Below are 22186 nucleotides of genomic sequence, written 5' to 3'. Positions count from 1 at the left end.
GTCCTGTGCCAGCTGCAGCTGGGCCAGAGTCTGAGGTTGCCTTCTGCGATGGTCAGCTAGAACTTTGATCTGGAAAGAATTGAAACCACCCATGGAATCCTGTCAGAAACACAATCGGGCAGCGATTTGCTGAGAAGAGGATGACTGGGCCTTGGTGTTATCCAGGATCAGTTATGAGAAAACAAAGTTTGAAGCCATAGCAGCAACTGCTGCCTCCTAAATGTTACCCTCTGTAGGGCTTGGCATCCTCAAGTGTAATAGAGACAATTAGTTCTACTAGTGCTTCTTGAAGTAAGTGAACATGCCACCACTGTTTATTTTATCACACTCATTTGATGTAATTTAGATTTCTTTTCTTCCCCTCTAAGCTTTCCTCCCTTCTTGTTCCCCCAGATCCTCTGCTGGGAGCTTCATGTTAAAATATTATTCAGAAAGTTTGCATAAAAAGCAGTTTCATTATTCTTAACTAGGGAACTACAGTGAGGAAAGAGAAAGGTTTTATGAGAAAATAGGAAAGCACGGAGGAGATTGAGAAAGACTAGAGGTGGAAGAAGGGGAGAGGAAAGATAAGCTATTAAAACAAGCAAAGAGAAATGACAAGTTCACTTTCTTTGTCTTGTGGGGGAGAAGAGATGGTAACACTCAGCACACTGAAATGTCACTTAAGTCACTAGATCATTGTGAGAACAAAGAGAGCCTGCCTCCTTCCTCAGCTGGGCAGAACCACACCACAAGCAGCAGGCTGGGCTTGCTTTCTCCGCTGACACCAGGTTCATCAAAGTATAGCCTAGTCAGCTTGGAAGGAATACCTTCTGTGGCTGATGGAAGTAAATAGCCAGGTTTCTATTTTCAAACACTGAATAGTGGGAAGTGACAGACATGACCCTAGCCTTCCCTACAGAAGAGGAATTTCTAAAGGGTGGAATGTGGAAAGTCTTCTGAACAATATCAGTTTGTTTTCCACAGTGCTTAATTATGATTCCAAATGTAAAAGCCAGTCAGCAGTGCTGTCTATAAAGACCAAGTTACAGAACCTAGTATTACAGCCTAGATGCTGTGGACTGAAAGCCACTTCTTTCTTTATACGAGCCTGACTCTCTAAAGAAACTTTTCAACAAACATAAATCACATCTACTTCCTTTCACACCAGTTTTGGTGTATATAAAGGGCCTTTACTCTTTAGTAATCTCAGAAATTAAGTAACTTGCCCAGCTGTTATTGAAAAAATCAATACCAGAGAGAACACCAGAGACAACCTGTCAGTCACTACTCTAATTGCTCTGTTAACATGTCTGAAAAAGTGAGTCAAGAAATGGAAACGTTTAATCAAACTAAACAAACTTAATAGTTACATCAAAAGGGGAACAAATCTGCAGGGAAGCCGCACCCTATGCAACTGTAGTGCGCATTCAATTTTCAGGACTCTGGAATTACGACTGCAGTGAGCTGTCTTGATCTGCATGCAGCACATTGGCGAATCATGTCAAGTCCCTAGCAATCTATAGTGTGTGCATTTGCCTTCTGCTAATAATCGTGTTTCACATGGTATATGCAAAGCTTCTGATGTTTTGTGCATGTGTTGCTTTGGTCTGTGGTTGCTTTGGCACTGCACATTCTTCTTGCTTCTTGCATTAAGCACAAAAAGACATTCAAGAGTATCCCTGACTTTAGGAACAAAGGCAGATAGATGCAGTTTTAGGCATTTTAGGTGTGATCATCTTGCTGAACCAGAGCCCAGATGAGCAAATATGCATTTTGGTCGTCCAATCATTCCTTGTTTGCCTGATGACATGAACATGCCTGCTTAATCCAGTGCTTTTAAAAGTAGTATTTTTCAACTCCACTTTGTCACTGCCAGTCATATGGTGTGTTTTAAATATATCTTCAGTAATCCAACCTGTCTTGTTGGCAACGAGCTAGAACTTTGAATCTTGTTCTCTCAATTTGTCCCCTCTTTGGTTAATGGATTAATTTTGGTATACAAATGACAGCAGGCAATAGTAAGCTGTGGGAGATGCCAGAATGTCAGAGCTTGCTGACATAGGCAGTGATCTCCCAGTGGAAGGCTTAAGCAGTCATGCAGGCTACTGCTTAAATTCTGTTTGCCTGGGACCTGTCAGAGGGAGGGGAACAAACCAGTGTAGGTGGGCATAATGCCATGTCTGAACAGCTGGACATGTATTCTGACAGTCAGTTATAGTCATCAAAATTCCAGTCCCAGACTGTGAATGTGCCAGGAGCTGATGGTTAAGATGACATGCCATCGTATGAATGGTGCCAATGTTACAATTACTTCTTGTCTTATGGGAGTACTCAGAGCTTCCAGCTATGCCAAATGCTGCCCGCAATTCACAGAGTAAAAAATAGTCCATGACCAAAACAACTGAATGCCACATTAGGCAAAGTGGTCAAGTGACAAGGCTTTACCCTTAGGAGTAATTAAAAATACCCCCTTAGAGTTATTAACTGTGTTCTGCAGGTAGGGGAGCTGAGGCAGAACAAGGATAAGACTTGGACAGGGAGAATGTCTCTGGCAGAGTGGACAGAGTGACTCAGGTGAGTACATTAATTAATTATACATGTAATTTTAGAAGCTGTTTGTCTCAGTATTCTCCCAGGAAGCAATAAGCCAGGTTGACTACAGCATCCTTATCCAAACAATACAGGAAAGCCAGAAAAGACCCGATACGCACCCCTCCTCATTCTTGCCCGACCGCATCTCCCAGTCATTTCTCTCCCTTCTCCGCACCGGTTCCCACAGCCCCTCCTCTGCCTGCGCCGCGACCCCCCCCCGCGGCGCCCCGCGCTCAAGCCCGTGGCCAGCCGCTGTCCCCGCCCCTTCCCCCTCCCTTTCTCCCCGGGCCCTCCTGAAATTCCATCTCCCGCGTTGAGGGCGCGTTCGCGGAGCGCGGCGGCCCCGGGCAGTGCCGCGCTCCCTCAGCCCTTCCAGCGCGGCCGCTGCCGCCGCGCCCCCTGCCGGGCGCGAGGGGTCCGGGGGGCGCGGAGCTCTCCCCTCCTCCCTTCTCCCCTTCCCTCCTCCCTCCTCTCCTTTCCCCACCCCCTCACATTCCTCTTCTCTTCTCCTCTCCCTTCCTCATCCCTCTCCTCCCCTTCCCTCTCCTCTCTTCTGCCCTCCCCCCCCCTTCCCTCCTCTCCTCTTCTTTCCTCTCCTCTCCCCTTCCCTCCCTCCCTCCGCACCGCAGGAGGGGGCCGCGGCCGGCAGCTGGAAGCGGCAGGCGCGGGGGCCGCGCGGAGCGACCCGCGCACCCGCCCTCGGGACAGGCGCGAAGCTGGCCGACCGTTCGCCAGCGGCGGCTGCTGAGCCGCCCGCCCTCTCGGCCGCGCCGCCCGGGCCGTTGGCCTCGGACACCATGGCCAGCGAGATCGCGGATCTCAACAGCCGCGACGCGCAGAGCGTGTGCGAGGCTCTGGGGCGCTACGAAGACACGCTGCGCGGCGCTGTCAGGGAAATCCACATGGACATCCAGGTGTTCAAGCAAGGGGTGGGCCGGCAGGTCGAGGAGGTGCTGCGTCTCGCCAGTCCGCTGGCGCGCACCGTCTCCGAGCTGCAGGAGGAGAACTGCCGCCTGCGGGCGCAACTGGAGCGCTTGGCCCGGCAGGTGGAGGCCCTCGGCCGCTCGTCGGGGCTTCTGCAGGAGCAGGTGCTAGAGGCGACGGGGAGCCCCCCGGCCACGGGGCCTGGCTTGCCGGGGCCCGAGCTGGCCAGCAGCAGGTTCTCCAGCCATGCAAAGCTAGCAGTGACTGGCCGCAGTCAGGTAAGTGCTGGCCATGGTTAGGGAGGTGAGGGCCAGAGGATGTCTGAGCGCTTGGGGGTGAAGTCATTTTGGGACATCGGGCTTGCCTTGCATGACAGAGGATTGCTGCTCTGACTGATGCTTTTGCCCCTGATACCTGAGAAGTCCTGATCATGGCCTACTTGGTCAAACTGGGGTCTTGGTTAGAACTACAGCAACTTGTTGGTTCAGTTTGGTGAGAAGTAAGAAAAGAAGTTGGGACAATCTCAGTATGTGTGAGTGTGCATATATATATGTATCTTTTCTGGACTGGATTGAGGTTGATCTGTGTGGCAGCAGTGCGATTTGCCAGTTGGCACATGAACAAAAGACTGCAGCATAGTTTATAGCAAGGGGTAACACGCTTCCCTGAGGTAGTGACTTGGCATCCTGCAGTGTGAATTTTGCTGTGCAGCCCCTATGCTGCACTGCTGCAGCTGGTCTGAGAACTGAACTCCACACAAACTGTCATGGTCTGTATGGCCTAAACTAGCAGGAAGGGACACACATTCCTCCCTGTAGTAAAATCGCTTCTGCAGCATTGTGAAGGCTTATAACCTAGTTTGTGGAAAACCCTGCTAGCAGGAAACTCAAGTGACATTGAAACTTTGTGTGTAATGCTTTTCCTAGATGTTTGGCTCTCTGGAAAGGGCTGAGAGTTTGGGTACATTACCTAACACCAAGAGGCAGCAGCCAAAATGCACAGTGATTCAGTTGCACAAAACGCTATGTTAGAGCCAGGTTGCAACCTATGAAAATCTTGTCTTAACCAAGTTAAATGGCTGGGAATGAACAGAGTCTGTATTGCATACCAGCTCTTTTCCTCCTCACTGACTGAATAATGGGACACAGATCTTGCCATGGCTGGTAAAGTGTAATGCTGTTGCAAGATGCAGTGTTTCTAACATAGAGCAAGTTCTGGCTTTTTTCCCCAAAAGACAAAGCTGAGCAGCGTGCGTGTTTCAGTTCTCTCTCTCTTTTTTTTTTTTTTTTTCCCCATGGAGCTGTCCATGCTTATTGGCATTGCAAGGAGCAGAAATGAACTGTGTGACAGATGAGGGACAAGGGGATTGTGATCTCCTCTCACACCATCTCACCTGTGTACTCTGTGCTCAGTCTTGCATAAGAGTTATGGCTATATGCAGCTCTGGGTTTTTGTCTGGGTTAAAGCTTAGACTGTGCTTTTGTTTGGATTGGAACCTTCCTACTTTGAGGGTTCAGAGTGAATCACTAATGTACTGATAGTTCTACAGTGCCCTCCCAACAATTTTCCCCTGGAGGGCATGACAAATTCAGAGTTAGCATAGCTGACCGGGAAAGAATCTTAGTACTCAGAATCATGGGAGATGCTCCCAACTACACAGATCAAATGCATGCAATAAAAACATGGTTGTATGGGTATGGCTGTGATATGTCTAAAGCAAGAGCCTAAACCTGTGTGCCAGTCACCCACATTCTCTGTTGAAAAAAGGTGTTCCCTCAGTGGCCTGCAATTTCTGCTTATATGGCTGAAGCACTCGAAATAGTACTGCGTATGTTTCCCCATGAATGGAAACAGGTGGTACTTCTGGCTTTAGTAAACACTTTGATAATTGAGTTACAGAAGGAAATACTGTTCTTGAAACAACAGCAAGCAAGATGTGCTTTTTTGCTCCTGAGAATGTTTATTAGTTGAGTTCTTTTTACTGTGTGGTCAATGCAGTGCTTGTACTAGCAAAGGTCTGGCTTCTGTGAGTTTCAATGTTTCTCCGAGTGCAGGTTGGATAGTGAAGATTCTGAGTGCCTTCAGTATGTGAAACATGATTTTGTAATAATGCTAGATTGTTTTTCAATGCAATTTCTTTGTAAAAAGTAAAGTGAAGGAGTTTCTAACATATATCAGAAGTAAAGACACAAACCTCCCTTTAATTCTTCTAATCTTTGACCAATCCCTGTTGTGGTAGCCTTAAAATCTGTTATGCAACAGACTTAAATGCTGTTTTAAGTGGAACCAGTTGCCTTTGCCCCTGGAAGATCAATTTAGTGAGGGGGATTGTTCTGGCAGATCACTTTTGTTTGTCCCAGTTTCCTTCACAAAGCACAGGGACATCAATATAGTGTTGGAAAGAATTTCTGCTGCCTTGTATTCCCTTGGATACAGTTCTGCAGGTGTTGGGGAAGGACACTTTAAGGATTGGGGGTTGTTTGTTTTACTACAAATAGTATAAAGGGAATATTTAATAGATATTTTTTTTTAAGATAAAGTTTCAGTGTCACTGAGTCCTGTAGGGTAACTTGGAAGGTAACTGGATTTTGTTAGCTTTAATACGACATGGTAGGTGGTTATACCTTTCACTGAAATCATCTCGATCCCATGTGCCCCCCTCTTTTATTATTATTAATTTATTTGATTAAAAAAAGGAAGTTTTTAATTATTTCACCTTCCCCTCTTTTTTTTTCTTTCTCTCCAAACCTTCTAAAATTTAAACTGAATCAGGGAATTGACTTTATTTGGTGCATTGGCATAAGCAGGAGTGCAATCTGGATGCTGTTATGGACCTCCTGAGTCCATTATTGCAGCTAAGGAAAGATTATGCAGGATTCCGTCCCAGTCTACAGATTTGATACTGAAGTTACTTGGTTTTACACCAGTATGAGTACATATTTTCAGCAAAAAGACTCCTCTTTCATTAAGGTAAATTTGATACCAGAGCAATTCATGATCTAGAGCAAAGCAGAGGAATTGGTAGCAGAAGTAAGGGTACTTGGATTCTCGAGCATGTCTAGAAAGACAGGTTCGGATAGGCAGACGCCACTCTTGTGCTCTTCTGAGTTGGTCATAGTAATGCCTGGTGAGAGGCTGGTAGCAGCGCTTAGGGTTTGGCTTCACATTAGATGTACTCCAGTCGAACTGCAGGCTGCTGCTCAAGAAATTGCCATGCTACCATCTTCCTATGTCTCCTATGTTTTCCGATGTTTTTCCTATGTTCCTGTGTTTCAAGTGTTCCTATGACCAGAACCCTGGGCAGTGGTTTCCATTGCCTAACAATTGTTGGTAGTGGCTGAAAAAAAAGTCTTTCATCTTGGGATATTGTAAATGCAGGCTCAGAGAGATCTGTTTCAAAAGTATACACGTGAAAAGGTGATTTCTATGGCTAATATTTTATGGAATATATAGACTGTTATTTCCCATTTCTAACTACAGTGTCAGGATTTTTTTCTTACACTGGCAGAAAGGTGGGGTGACTTTGCTCTCACTGCTTTTGTACCACTCTACTGTGTTGACAGACTGCGGGAAGGACCAAGGCAGAGAATCTGCCAACTGTGGTCAGAGCAGCAGAGATGACTACCAGGCTAGGACTACCTGGGAAGATCTAAACAAGTCTTAGCCCCCATTATCCCCTGACGGCACCTGGTAATTAGACGGTCTGGGGGAACTGCATGATACATAATCACCTGGGATGTACAGGCAGGCAGATTAGGTGATCCAGTAGTTACCAGACAGTAAAAGCTATGAAACCACCTTAACTCTTACAGTTGTTAAGGAAAGTCTGAATAATTAAAATCTCTTCATATTTTAGTCTTAGGAGAAAGGAAGGTATTTCCTCTTGTTACATGAGTTGTGTGAATCAATATTTCACATTACTAAGTACAGATATACTAGTACCTCTGCTATTTGCAGTCTACAGAGCCAGCATTGACAAAAGCAGTACTTACACACATTGTAGAAATGGGACAAAGCACCAAATTGTCAGTAGTTCAGAGCCTCAAAACAAAGCAATTTTTAAGCATTTCCGTCACACTGTAATAGTGCACATTAGATCCTCAGATCATGCAGTATTCTGAAAACACAGCTGTCTTAGTCGTCCTCAAGCCTGGCATATTTCTTTTTTCTACAGCACTCTTAGCCAAAATGTGGTCATTAGGTGAACATAAAGTAATGTAGCACCTGTCACCACATTAGGAAGTCATTTCACTTCATAAGATGAAACATGATCTTTGCAATGACCGCCTTATTGGACTGTTCCACTTCCTTGTTAGCTTCGCTTTCCATGTAATGCTGCATCCTTTCTTGAGGGGATGGTCTTCCCCATAAGGACTACGAGACAGAGTGCTCTCAGTCCCTCTTTCATGTAAAATGAAAACAGCCTCAGAAGGATTTCAGGTCCATTCACAATACTGGCCTTTCTTCAAGAATGCATGTGTATTTTGTTTTTGGTTTTTTTTGCTCTGAAATTTTGACATATTGAACTCAGACTCCTGTTTATGCTGAATACCCAGATGAAACGGTACTGCAAATATGGAGGTGCATGGATATCTATGCTCTATTTGGAGATCTGCAAGGACAGGCACCCAAAATTAGATACTGCATTTCAGAATTTCAGACCAGACTACTTTTCCAGGAAAAAAATATGAGACATGGAATGATTCCTGTTTTTTTTTTGTTTGTTTTGTTTTGTTTTTTTGCAAGCTTATAAGTAGATCAACACAATCTACAGATAGTCAGCTCAATATTCAATGTTGCTGACATTAATGGCTGAACAGTTCTAACTATTGACAAGCTCCCATCCAAATTACTGCTAATTACATACAGGATTGGCAGCTCCACCAACATGGAGTGAAATGCTGGCACTATTGAAGGATCAGTAAGAGTGTTGCCTAATTTCACCTGTTTCTTTTTTTTTTGGCAGGGGGGTGAGGGTAGGGGAGCAGTTTGGTTTTGTTCTTGTACACTGCAGAAAGTGCCTGCCCTTAACACTGTAAGAATTTGTGTCCATGTATGTTATAGGTGCATTGTATAGAGTTGTGTTAGCTGCGCATTGTGTTTTAGTTCTGGGTATCGGCAATAACTCTTCAGTAGTATCTCATACTAAGTGTATCAATAAAAGTTCTGGAGCTTATGATTTTGCATGGTTTATATGATTAATATTTGGTGTACTTTCTTCAAGTGAATCCTGGCTGCTACAGAATTTAATCATGCAGAGTAATCTCTTAAAGGATAAGAAAGTTTCAAAACAACATTTATTCTTTTAAGATTACAAGATTTGACTACAGTGATATAGATTTAGCTTAGTGGCAGTAAGTCAAACTGTGTGTCTATGTATGTAAACCTTTCCTGTGGGGATAACAGTATAAAAAAGTGAACAATATTATTTTTGATTATCACAATACTAATATTATTTTAAATATGATCTTTGTTCTTCTGTGTGATGTTTTATAAAATAAGTCTGTTCACTGGATTTGCAAAACAATTCATCACTGCTTTTGGGACTAAACTGAGTAACTATATAAAAAAAAAAACAACTTTGTTCGATATGAGGTGTTCTGAAAACCAGCTCCTTAATGAAATATCTAACTGAGAGAGATCCCAGGAAAATAAGTGGAGCCTAGATAATTCACAGCAGTGTGTTTTCTTCTAATTTAATTTTAGTTGGCAGAAAAGAGTGACAACTTCTGAATGTCCTAATCTTCTCAAGATGGTTTATTTTCTCTCTTTTAAATAGAAAAGAAAGGAAAATTAAAGCTCCCTTTGTTCACCTTGAAGCATTGAACTGCAGTATGGATTTTTAGAAGTTGCAGTGTATCTTAAGGCAGACTTGCCTGGCTGTGGCTTTCTAACATCCAGCTCTCTTAGGTGCATCTGTAATCTAAATGCTTAAACATCTTCAAAGTAAAGCTGTTGTCACTCTTGTTTATGGGCTACAAGCAACACCATGCTGATGCAGTTTTTAAAAAGAGGCATGTTTTGTGCATTTTGATAGTAAACAATGTCTTGGCTGGCTCCTTTTGTAACCTCTGACCCCATACTAAGCAGAGTGAGTCAGTGTATTTATAACTGTAGGAAGATCATCCTTTGGAATTTGGTAGGAGAAGTAAATAAAACCTCCTGGCCAAGATGCTTTAAAACACCTTCTTTTCTGAAGGTTGAAAAGACTGGTCCTTCTACTCTTTAAGAAGGTTTCCAGTCCACTTCTAAACTTTGCATCCTTATGTTTGACAGTCATATCTAGATGATCATGCTACTTTTCATTACCTACCATAGAATAAACTGACATGCAAAAATCTGACCTCAAGTTGAGAAATAGTATGCAAGCTGGCATAGTAAAATATACAATCCAAGCTGAACTTTACAGGCAGTTCAGAATATTTCAGTGTCTTGCCATAACTCTTTTATGTGTTTTATTGTGATACATCTTTTTAAGAAAGGTGTCTGAAAAGCAGCAGGTCCTCATCTTGAATAAGTATGTAAGTCAGGCTGATGGGACTTTACCACAGGTTGATGGTTTCTGCAAATTGTGCTGTAATCTTGAAAAGCCTAGGTACCAAAACTGATCTGAAAATGTAGGGTCTAACCTTAAATTCAAAGCAGTAATTTCCTCTCACTTCAGTAGTGTGGGGGTGGAGCCCAAATTCTACATAGTACACATGCCTTTCATTGAAAACAGTTCAAGGTAGATGCTTGAATATCCAGAAGAATCAGTTGCAGCCCACAACTGTGCACTCTATGAGAAAATTGTGCTTAGACTGTCTTACCATAGTCTGATACTAGTTAATAAAATTTCAATAGGACTTCAGACCAAAGGAGACAGGAGCTCTACTTGAAATAATGAGAGTTCTAATATCTCAAATAATTGACATTATTTAAATATCCTGTGCATCCTGCAACATCTAGCAGGAGTAAATATGCTAAAATCTCCACAATGCTTGGAAGTCATCTTTTGTTGTTCTTAAGTTCGGATGAGCAAACAATAGCAAACAAGTGGTGGGAAACTGTTTCTGTTGGTTTGAATTGATTATATATTTTCTGTATTTTACATAAGATGTATTTTTCCAGCCTAGAAACACTTTTTTTAATCATGTACAGTGAAATTGTGTAAAAAATACACAAAATCAAACCACCATATTTTCCAATTTTTCCTTCATATGAAAAGCACATGGAGCAACAGGTTATTGCATATATACACACTCCCCTTCCCTTTCCCTGTTTATACTTACCTGCAACACACAATCTTCTTCAGTATCTACCTTCAGTCTTTCTGTCTGCCTGCCTTTAAAAAAAAAAAAACTGTTTAGATTAAGAGGGTTGCTGTCATTCTGTATTATAATCACTAGCATGAGGAAGATCTGTTCTTACCTGGAGTCTCGGGATACTCCCCTAACTCTTAGTGCTGTTTACAGTTTTGCTACTGTGTCCATTGTCTGTTCTGACAGAGCGTAGACCTGGATGACCATCACAAACCCGAGTTTAGAAGAGTTTTTAGTTCTTCCATCATTGAAAATGGGCATCAGTCTTCAGCAGGTAGGAATGGCAAATGAGTGAAGTAACACTACTACTCGAGGAATACCAGATCCTGGCAGGCACAGAACCGTTGGATGTTGCAAGTGTTAGAATTTGATATGGTTTTAGCATGAATACTGAACTGTTTAATTTTGTTTCCTGGTTATGATTTTCTAAACTTCACTGTTAAGCATGCACTGTAGTATTTAATTAATTAGAGCCTATTATTGTTACATGATGTCAGGGTATTATTCTGGCTGCCATTGTAGCCTTACATCTCAAAGTATTTTGCAAATTACTTACGTAATTTCATTCTTCACTGGGGGAAGTACTTAATTTTTAGAGAGTTTTAGAGAAAACTGAGGCACACATCATTTCCCAGGACCAAGGAAAGAACAAGTTTGTTGACTCCTAATCCATAATAGGGAAATTTGGGGAATGTGTATGTGGGAGGGAGTGTTAAACAGATGCAGCTGCCAGTGGATTAATCATCTGAATAAGATACACTAGCTGAGATTTAAGTAGGACAGGTATATAACACTTTAAGAGTTGTACAACCAGGATTGTATTTCAGTTTCTGCAGTGTGCTGTAAGTGGTATATAATGTCCTAGAGGAGGAATTAGGTAGAGTAATTGCAGCATCTTGTAAAAATGTTGTGCATGAAAATTATTTTGTAACTCTGAAAATAAATTTACTTCCTCTCTCCTTTTCTTTTTGTTCAATAGATCAGGCAAAAATGCCCCATGAACTGACCGCTTTTCACATGGCAGGCTCTTCTCCTGAAGCTCATGCTCCTGCAGTTGCTTTACAAATGCCCCACCTTCCTGTTACTGCAGTAACCAGGATTTCAGGAGAAACCATCTCTTCAGCAGGAACAACTAATATGTCTGTTGGTGTGGTGGGGCAGGGCAAGAACAAAAATGAGACTGTAGTGAAAACTTCCCACCAGTCAGGTAAGAGAGGCAAAAGTAATTCGATCACTGAGGCTGTGTCTGATTTCACTTCTTCAAGAAGCTGGGGGCAAGGATTGTCCTTTGACCTTGTGAGAACTGAGTTCTAATTTCTAAGGCTACATATCTCACTCTGATTGGGAATCTCTGTGTCTGGGCGGAGCTTTAAGGCTTGATGTCACATATTGTGCAAACTTCTTGCTCTCTAATACAGATGTGTACAGTGCAGTCTATCCTGTAGCATAATTACTGAAGAAATATTTCTTTTCAATCTGTCCAACTATTTTAATTAAACTTGCAGGAGTTTTTGGTGCATTGAGATTTCAGACCCTTTATGAAGTTAGGCTGATGTTGGCCAACAGATTCAAAAGTCATTTGGAGGGGAGAATGATCAACAGCAGGCACACACATACACACAAGAGTCAGAGTGACTGCAGAATCTTATTTCCTTTCTAAACTGACTTTAAAGAAACCTCATCTCATTTGTTTCCTTCTCAAGTCAGTAAGATTTTAATTTCTTAACTATATATCATGCATACTCGGTGATGGGTGATATTTGGAGCTTAGAATATGTACACGAGTTAGAAATTATAGAGACACAGGAGAGAGAGACCAGCTGGATTTGCCAATGAGAGTGGCAGATTATATTGCAAGTTCTTTTTTTACCTCTTCTTTCATTACAGGTAAGAAAGTAGCAAAGTATTCCTTTGTCTCTTTTCTTCCATTTCAGCAAATGCCTGGAACTCAAGTTCATTGAGAACGATGGGTTCATCTGCTTCTGCAGGTGAGTGTTCCCATCAGTATTTCCTTATTCAGCACATGCTGAAAGTGATTCTCTCCTCCACCTCTGGGGACTTAGACCCGAATGTCTAGTTCTAATTTCTAAGTATTTACAGACCACATCCAGATTCCGTTTCCTTCTGTTTACATATCATCTCCTTCTACTCTGATTCTCTGTTGGTTCAAAGCAAGGGATGCTTACCCATAGTCTTTTATGGCCTATTTACACCCTCCTTGCAGAAGTGCAACGATTTTGTAGAGGAAATGAAGCCCTGAGGAAAACACCTCCCCAGTTTGTTAGATTATACAGGAGGTTAGAGAGAGGCCTGCAGCTTTTCGCTGTGGTGAAAAAGATTGAAAACATATGAGACAGAAGAGTTTCAATCCTGATGCAGCTTATTTCTTCCTGTTTTTTTTTTTTTTTTTTTTTTTTTTAATACAGCCAAAACCGCTTGTGTCACTAAATCTGTCTCAGCCATGAGCTATGGAATGAGTAGTGGAACCAAAACTAGTGAAAGGTAGGCATTTTTCATGACATTTTGTTAGACCATTTTGTTCATGATCTAAATAGACAGATATTCTGCTGACTTAGAAGACAGGTGAGTCTCAGCTGCTATAACTTAAGCTTATTAAGACTGTGTGTCTTCCCAAGGGGTAAGTTGAGCCTTGATCGGAAAAGGTAAAAATATTTCATAGAACAATTTAAAGCAAACATAATCAAGGAATGCAGACCTATGGGGCTAGCCAATAAAACACTGCCAGCACTCAATTATTGTAGAGCAAGTTGTGAGCTTTATCTCTTTGCAGAGGAGCTACAACTTGTCTGTATCTCACATAAGAACGGAAGGTTATGATTCAAAAGTGATCAGACACCATGAATAGGTACATGCAGCCTGAATACCCAGGCAGGGCGGTGCTGTTTTCCTTGGTATACTTCATAAATCTAGTTAATGCTTGGTGAATAAGTCCTCGAGAAAAGGATATCTTCCTGTCATAATGTGTCCTAGTAAATGTCTTTAACAAAAACTGGCTTTTGTTTTTGCTTGGTAGTTTGCTGACTTTCTTAGTCTAATCTTCCCCCCACCCCTAAGACTTGCATTTTATGGGTTTTTGTAAGTCCCCAGATGATCCTTTAATGGCCATGTCAGACCCTTTGAAGACACTTGTAAAAAATAGTCAAAGTTTCTGTTTGGGGCTTATTTTTGGAAACAAATACATGACTACTATCAAACATTCTTAATTTGTCTGACCTAGAGTTTAGCTTGTAGCTAAATGCCTTGCAGGATACTGAATACTCTTAGCCCTCCTCCAAAAGCTGAGTACCACACATTTTTGATTGAGAGTCACAGTGTCATGCAGTATCACAATTACTACTGGAATACTCAGGTGTCCTGGGCATGCAAAGTATTTATCAGGAAAAGTGGAAGGATGACTTTTTAAAATATCCTAAACTAGGCTTGTATCTGCCTTGAAAATTATCCCACATTTGGCATTACATTTTTTCTGAATTAGTTCCAGCATCAGCACTTTGATGTTTGTGTCATGATAAACTGAGTAACGTAGAAAACTTGCTGTCAGGATATCTGTCCTCAGGCTGCAACAGAAATAAGCGTGTGACTTCAATTTCATTGTTCTTTCCTCAGTTTTCCCTGCTCTTTAATGGTGAGAGCACTTCCAAATGCCCTGTGTGATTTATCTCATTAATGTTGGTAAAATGCTTTAGGGGTCAGATAAGTGCAAGTTAAATATAATCCATTGCCTCTGGATGAAATTATCAGCTTGCTTTCAATGAAACACCAGTGCCTGAGCTCAGAATTCTGCATACTGTAGGAATTTTAAAATTCCTGAATTTCTATTCAGTGCCTGCTTCTAAGTGGAATTTTTTTAATGCTTAGTTGTTCTACTCCGTGTTATAAGGCCTTTGTGACTTGGGCTGCAATGTCACAAGACTGTTTTATTTGTAGAAGTACCTTAGACATTTAAGTACTTAAATAGTGTTTGTCAATAAACCTTTGGGTTTTGCTTAAATTGCTTCTGACTCATTCAGTTCTTATTGAAACTGTTTTGGGGAGGTTTAGAGTAACCACCCGTTGGACTTCTTGCTGGCTCCCTGGATGCGGTAGAGTTGTTTGTTTTTAACCACATACTCTCTGTGTTACTTTTCTGCAGTGCCACTGACAGTTACTATGATGTAACCCCCAAGTCTTGCTCCCCTCCTCCTACTGTACCTCGCCAAGCCGAAAGGAGGCGAGAACTGGTTCGATCTCAGACACTTCCACGGACTTCAGGAACACAGGCCAGGAAAGCACTTTTTGAGAAATTTGAACAAGACAGTGGAAAGTATGTTATCCTCACCCCACTCCTACCCCTACGTCCAGAACGGGCTTGGTAATTGGAAGCTACATTGTAAACTGTTGACAGCAGAGGATAGTTAGTGTAGCAGGATTCTTCCAAAGTAAAATTTTGAGCTAAGGGGCTGTGAGGTCATATATAGCTCTGCTGATGTCACAGACAGAATTCTGGAAATTCATAGGTATAGATTGCTCTTGATATAGAATTGTTTAGCTGAAGAAGTGGATACCTCTTTTCTGAGTGTTGTGAGAAACCTTCAGCTTTTAAAAGGAGCCTGGAAATATAGTGGTTTTCTGCAGTCATTCATTAAGGGCCAAATGCATGTACTATCTTTTATGCACCATGATCAGGGTATGATTTAAACGGAAGAGGACTTGTAGACCTGGCTTTAGTGAAATCAGAATGAGTTTATCTTGCAAGACTAACAGTTAGAAGTTGGCCTGGATGCAGTACATGCAGTCCATGAGTATGTTTAAGTTTTGGGGTTTTTTTCTAAAATGTAATTTTATCTGGTCTCTGTGTTAATCTTCCAGAGGAAAGGGAGAATCCAGAGCTAAGCTGAAGAGGTCGCAGAGTTTTGGTGTTGCCAGTGCTAGCAGCATTAAGCAAATTCTTTTAGACTGGTGTCGCTCAAAAACCATAGGATACAAGGTGAAGATATGCTAGCATTTTCAACTCTTATTTTTCAGAAGAATTTACCCCCAAAGTTTGCTCAAAAAGTGAATGTAAAACACGTTTGACAGTGAACTGCCTTCATCGCTGTTTTCCAGGATGATGAAGTACTGTATGATGCTATGTGAGCAGCACTAAGTGAATCACTGCATGAGAAATACTCTGTATGCCTATCCAAGCAATGCATTAGTGTTGGCTGAAAGACTACATTTCTGTGCATATGGATACAGACCTCACTATACACTGGTGGTTTTTGGTTTTGTTTGGTTTGCTTTTTGTTTTAGCTTCAGACTGTGATTTTTGCATTCTTGTTATATATGGTAAGATATGGATAGCTTAATAGTGTATGGAGACTATGTTCCCTTTGTTACACAGCAGACCAAAGTACGCTCCACTGGAGTTAAAGGAAGTGAATTTGTATAAAACGGTGGAGGTTGAATCACGCAGTTTCAGTAAGCTCATTTCTATATGGTTCTATCAGTATAACTAAGAAGAGAATTTGGCTGTTGAGATTTTATGAGTTTTACCTGGCTGCTGCAAATCCCAAAGCATTTTTCAAGGAGAAAAGCTAAAAAAAAAAAAAAAAGGAATCAATTATTTCATGCTATGTGTGCCTTAACATTATTGTAAAAATATACATGATGCTGCCAAACCCTAAAACAAAGCATACTTAAGCAGACCTAATGAGAAAGACTTACCAGAAAGATTAAGGGTGGGAAGGCAGCATGAAACAGGAGCCCAAGTAATGTTTCATTTCAGTGAGGAAATCGAAACTGACAGTAAGCTTTAGTACTAAGAGTCAGGTTTCTAGTAGGCTTAATTCTTCCCATATTTCCACCTTTCTGTGTGTAAACAAGCATTCAACTCAATTGCACTAGGTCTTGTTGAATAGCAAAGCAAGCAATCATGGTCTTTATCCAGTGTTATGCACTGTCACAAAATTGACCATTCTTCAATTGCAAATACTACATGGGGATAAGCAGTGGCCATAATTTCCACAGATACTGAATGGGCACACCGAGCCTGCTTCAGAGTTCACTGAAGTTAACAAGAGTCTTCCCAGTACTTTCAAAGCAGTTTGGCTCAGGAACTTTCAATGTGTGTGTGTCTGCTTTACAATTGTGCTTTTCATGTAAGTGCATGTCACTGCTGAGGATGTCAGTTTTTCTCAGGATATAAATAATGGATATACAAAGAGAGGGAGAAAAACATAGGGCCTGTGCTTTGTATGCTTACTCTGGTTAGTGAAGAGCAGGATAGAATATAGCAGTGAGCAAAAGCAGCTGTCTTCCCAGTTCCCTGTGCTGCATTAACATGCATATTTTTTCATCATGACAGCACATTGATCTCCAGAACTTCTCCTCAAGCTGGAATGATGGGATGGCATTCTGTGCCCTTGTGCATTCTTTCTTTCCTGAAGCTTTTGATTACAATAAGCTTGACCCAGCTAATCGCAAGCAGAACTTTGAGCTGGCTTTCACCATGGCTGAGTGAGTACCATATTAGATCTCTTATGAAGTGCTTCCAGTTCAAGTCTCAGAGTTCATTATTGGTGTATCCCATCTCTTCTCATGTTTTCCAGTTCTTTTTGACCTTCTTATATAGAAAAGAGGAAAAAAATCATGGTATGCTTTGTTATAGGATTTTTTTTTTCACTGCTAGTCACATCCATGGTATCTGTAGCATGTATTCCAGTATCTAATTCTTCTACTCAAGTTTCAGTGAATGGGACTATTTGAGTTTTTGATTTTTTTCCTATTAGCCCTTGAATAAAGTCACAGTTTTCCATTGGCAACATCTCCGCATTACCTAACATTAACATTTCATTGTTCAATAAAATGATGTGAGTAATCCCCGGGACATTATATGCTTCAATAGTGGTTGCTATCAGAGCAGCAAATACATCTTAGGAGTAGTTGCACGCCTTAGCTTGAGCTAAGTTGAGTTGATGGTTGTTTTGTTATTACTACAGGAAAATGGCTCACTGTGATCGTCTTATAGAAGTGGATGACATGATGGTGATGGGCCACAAGCCAGATCCCATGTGTGTCTTCACCTATGTACAGTCTCTGTATAATCATCTACGTCACTTTGAATGAAACCATGGCCATCTCTCCAGCCAGAACGGTCAAGTACATTATACTAGTGGGAAGACTGGTGTTTTACAGATAAAATGCAGTGTAGTTTTTTTTTTCTGTAAAGTTTTTTACTGCCCTGCTTACATTTAGCTGTGCTGCTGACTGAAGTGTTGCTGAGCAAATTGTTGATGACAACAGTCAACAGTCATCTCTCAAATTCTTTATGACAACAGTATGTCAATAATAAACCATGTTTTAAAAATACGAAAAGTATAGAGAAAGGTAAATGCTGTCATTTTGGTGCTTAGTAGTAAGCTATTTTTGAATATTCTTGCATTGTAAGATCACTGAAAGCTGATTCCTATGTCAGGTTGGGGGGGGGGACACAATTTTATCCAGTGACAGGTAACTGCTACAAAGCTGTTATCTCTTAATATGCAGTTTCAACACCATCAGACAGCATTTTTCCTTCCACTTCTCTGTGCTACCTCAGCATAAAAGAAAACACAGGCCTACCTCAGTAGAAAAGTAAAGGAGAACTCTGTTGAGCAAATATAAGCTTGACGATCACTGGAGCATCAAAATCAACACATTTGAGTGCCTCAACAGACTTACACACTGTCCTCTTAGAGCAGACAGAGAATACCAGCTCTGACTTACTGAGGTGACCCCAGACATCACCATCTTGCACAGCAGTGTTTGTAGTGGTTGAATCTAAAGTGATTTTGCTCAGGAAAAGTGGCTGAGGCCTCTACTGGAGTCCTGGATTCATTTATTTTTTAAGAATAGCAACAGTTGGGATTGTTCTGTGTGAGACTGTGTGCATGATTTAAGACTGCAGAAAAATGAGGGAAGTTAACAAGGTACAAAATCCTCTGAACACTTGTAAGATAATCGACTGCAGCATGCTTTCGCCTTGTTACTGGAGGACAGCAACTCTAACAATGACAGGAATAACATTTTAATATTCCATTCAGTACTTGTGCTGTCTGTTAAGTGGCCAAGCAAGGTGCAAAAAGTGTGAAGTGAGAATTCTGAAATGCCTTAGGCTAGTTTCTAATTTCAGTTAAATTAGTGCTAAATGCAGAATATTTCACTTAAGGAAAGCGGGATTATTCCAGATTTATATCAGGGAAAAAGGTTATGTTCTACCCTTTCTGGCGTTCTGTTTGGTAGATCAACAGAGTTTTGTTTTCACAGTGAATGTTAAAATGATTTTTTTAAATGCACTAGAAAAAAAAAATTATTCCCCGATAACAGATTCATACAAAATAGAGTGTTCCGTTCATCCTAAAGAATGGGTTACCTGCGTTTGTTTGTGTTCTTGGGTAGGTATTTATAAAGATGACTTTGGTTCTGTATTGATGACTGTTTATAATAAAATATATGTCAAACAGTTTTCAGAAGTACAGCTTCTATTTAGAATGAAGTTACAGATGACAAAGTGGTCAGTTATGATACTGTATCCTCTGAATTTTGTTTTCAAACAATACAGAAGTTCACTGGCATCTGAAATGGGAATTTGGTTCAGCCAGCAGTCTCATGCTTTATTCTAATGCCATTGTAGTGTGAAAAACCACCAACAAAAAACTTGTTTAGCACTCAGAGATGTACTAATCTATGAATAGAGCCCATCCAGCAGCTATTTATTGTTACTGATGATAAGCACATATAATCAATCAGAAACATCATTCCAGAAATCTTTTGTGTTTTCTAATCGTATCTACTAGGTAGCTCAGTTTACCTGACAGCAGGTTTTAGAACAGAGTGAGTCATACAGCAGGGAGCTGTGGTCATTAAAAAAACCACTGGGCATAAACACCTTGACCTTGAACAGATAGCTTCCAACAGTGACCTGTGGCCAATTTCCAAGCTTCAATCAGCGGCTTTTTTCATTCAGATGTATAAAGGCAATGTAGAGTGCGGCATGTGAAAAACAAACACAGTTTGAAAAGTTGATGATGTTATTTGACCCATGTTTCCAGGCAGAGGAGTTGCTTTTTCATCCAACTGAAATCTGTAATCACATAATCACTGTCCTGACACCTGTAAACCCGTTCTTACATTTTCTGTGAGAAAGGCAACGCACGGTTTAAAACCTGCAGCAATGCCACCTACAGAGAGCAGTAAGGCATTATGCAACACTGTATAGCAACAGGAAATAACCCCTTAGCAGATGCTGTGCAAAACCACTGCTCTGTGCTGCATCATTTATCTGAAGTTGCAAAAGTATTAAAATTCGATTTCAGAAATTTCAGATCGGACGCTGCAGGATGGTGAGGGAAGCCTGTCTGTCCTCACGCGCACAGCATCCTGGCAGGGAGGATTACCATCCTACGCTAACTAGCAACGACCGAGCCCAGGCAGAAACACGACTAACCCCCACTTGGACCGGAGCAGCACCCCGCGCCGGGCAAGGCCCCGCCTCAGCGCTACAAACCCCAGTACAAGAAGCCCCGCAGCAGCCGCCCCGCTCGCCTCTTGTCACCGACCCGAGCCGCCGTTCCGCCGCCTGAGGAGGAGCGCGACGCGCCACCGCTGGCGAGAGCTGCAGGGGAGGGCGGCAGAGGCTGCGGAGACAGCCCATTGGCTGAGAGAAGACAGCGGCCCCTGCGATTGGCTGGTGGTAGCGAGGCGGGCGGGACGGAGCCGGTCGCCCGGCGGGGTTCCCTCTCTCCCCTGTTCGCGACCGGAGGTTTCCGAGTTAACGGGCAACAGGTTTTGCGCTTTTAATGGAGGCAACAGTTATTCAGAAGGAAAAATACGAATAGAGCAGCCTTGATGTGAGCCGTCCGAGTGCGCTGATTTACGAGTCTGCGTCACTGATTACTGTGCCCCAAGCGTCACCTGGTCATAGTTGTGCTTTGTCTCATGAACCAGAAGCCTTCTTCGAGTACCTCTGGCCACACTTCACATCCTCCTGCATCAGTTAGTATGTGTTGTTTGTGCTGTGTTGGCTCTGCAGGCTGTTCTTAGCTTCTTTTTGAACTCCAGGACCTTCTGTCAGGTAAATTGCTTCAGCTTTTATGCCCAGCCCTTGTCTTCTCTGTGTTTTCCTTTGGCTATCTCTGAAATATTTGCATTTTCCACTACACCAGTGTTTCTTTAACTGCAACCCCTTTGTGGCCCCTTTGGGTACGTGCAGATTCCTGAATCAGTAAAAGCTCACAAGAGATGTTGTAATTACCACTTTTAATGATCACTGAGAGAATTGAGTTGCTGTTTGAGACTAAAGATGGTTATCAGATGTCCAACTGTCAATGCACTTTATTTGCAGATAGTAATTGCATAGTAGCTCCTTCCCCCACCCCATTTGCCTATCTTGGACCACCTAAACATCCTTTTACTCATACTGCTTCTTTATTTGGAGTTGCTTTGAAACTCACTGGGAACTCGGAAAAACTGCTGTGACCTAACCATACCTGAGCTGTGGAGAGAGGACATGTCACTGTAGCCTGTGATCTAATGTTCTTGTGTCACTGCACGCTGGCTCCTAGTTGCCTTTGTCCCATATAAGGAAAGAATATAGCTGCCGTGAAGATGGAATGGACACAGCGCACTGCTAGCAATATCGTACAGGCAACAATTTAAAAAGCCATGTACCAGGCTCTTAATTTGTTTTCAGAATCTTTATGAATTTCTGTAATGCATCTATCAAAAAAAAAAAAAAATCTGTCCAAAGCTGCTTCAATTAATGACACAGATAATACATTTAAAAAAAAAATCCAGTTCAGCATGACAGATCAGCAGGTAGATAGGCAGACACTTATCTTGGAATGAGGAAAGGGGAGCCCTATTCAACTGAGTGGGCTGGGAGCAAAAGCTGGTCTGGTTGCTAGGATGCAGTGCTGCTGTTCCCAGAGCAACCAGTTTGTTTACTCCTGTGTGGCTCTGACCCTTCTGGAATGCTAGTCTCATATTTAAAAAGAAAACATATACTGCTGCCGAGGAGACCGAGGCTGGGAGACAGCTGGGGGCAAACCTTCCAAAGACGGAGAACTGAAGACGTGGCACGTAGCCACAGAGGGTGAAAACTTGTCCGACAAACATCAGATAAGCGAGGACAGGTAATTTTCTATTCAATCAAATTGATGTGACTTCAAGGACTTAGCCAGCAGGCTTAGTTCTTTGTTCTCCTGTACCCTTCTCTGGGCTTTTACATTTCTCCATTTATCTGATACATTTCCTCCTTCATTTTTCAGGTTGTTTTCTCCCTTTTTATTCCTAACAACCATTTGGTTTCTTATTACAAGGTAGAGCTCATCTAGGTCTCCAGCCATATTCTTAAAACTTACTTCTGC

General features: G+C 41.9%; 1 protein-coding gene across 1 annotated transcript; it reads left to right on the top strand.

Moving 5' to 3' along the window:
• The first annotated feature begins 3364 nt into the window (after nt 1-3364).
• Nucleotides 3365-17960, top strand: SMTNL2 (smoothelin like 2). Its single transcript, XM_088537981.1, has 10 exons — nt 3365-3776; nt 10986-11073; nt 11575-11582; nt 11784-12006; nt 12734-12787; nt 13226-13301; nt 14953-15123; nt 15669-15786; nt 17146-17297; nt 17780-17960. The coding sequence occupies exons 1-10, from the start codon at nt 3372-3374 to the stop codon at nt 17904-17906; spliced, it is 1422 nt and encodes a 473-aa protein (XP_088394107.1). The 5' UTR covers nt 3365-3371; the 3' UTR covers nt 17907-17960.
• The last annotated feature ends 4226 nt before the right edge of the window (nt 17961-22186 follow it).

The sequence above is a fragment of the Tinamus guttatus genome, unplaced genomic scaffold (genome assembly GCF_059628265.1).
Source record: "Tinamus guttatus ecotype Peru unplaced genomic scaffold, ASM5962826v1 Tinamus_guttatus_pri_ptg000915l, whole genome shotgun sequence".
Taxonomy (NCBI): domain Eukaryota; kingdom Metazoa; phylum Chordata; class Aves; order Tinamiformes; family Tinamidae; genus Tinamus; species Tinamus guttatus.
The sequence above is the reverse complement of the archived record's forward strand: the minus strand, read 5'-3'. Positions and strand labels throughout refer to the sequence as shown.

Excerpts from the sequence above, each read along its gene's own strand:
- SMTNL2 (XM_088537981.1), top strand. The coding sequence starts at position 3,372 with ATGGCCAGCGAGATCGCGGATCTCAACAGCCGCGACGCGCAGAGCGTG. Across the intron at positions 3,777-10,985 it reads CAGTGACTGGCCGCAGTCAG|AGCGTAGACCTGGATGACCA; the intron begins GTAAGTGCTGGC and ends CTGTTCTGACAG. Across the intron at positions 12,007-12,733 it reads GAAAACTTCCCACCAGTCAG|CAAATGCCTGGAACTCAAGT; the intron begins GTAAGAGAGGCA and ends CTTCCATTTCAG.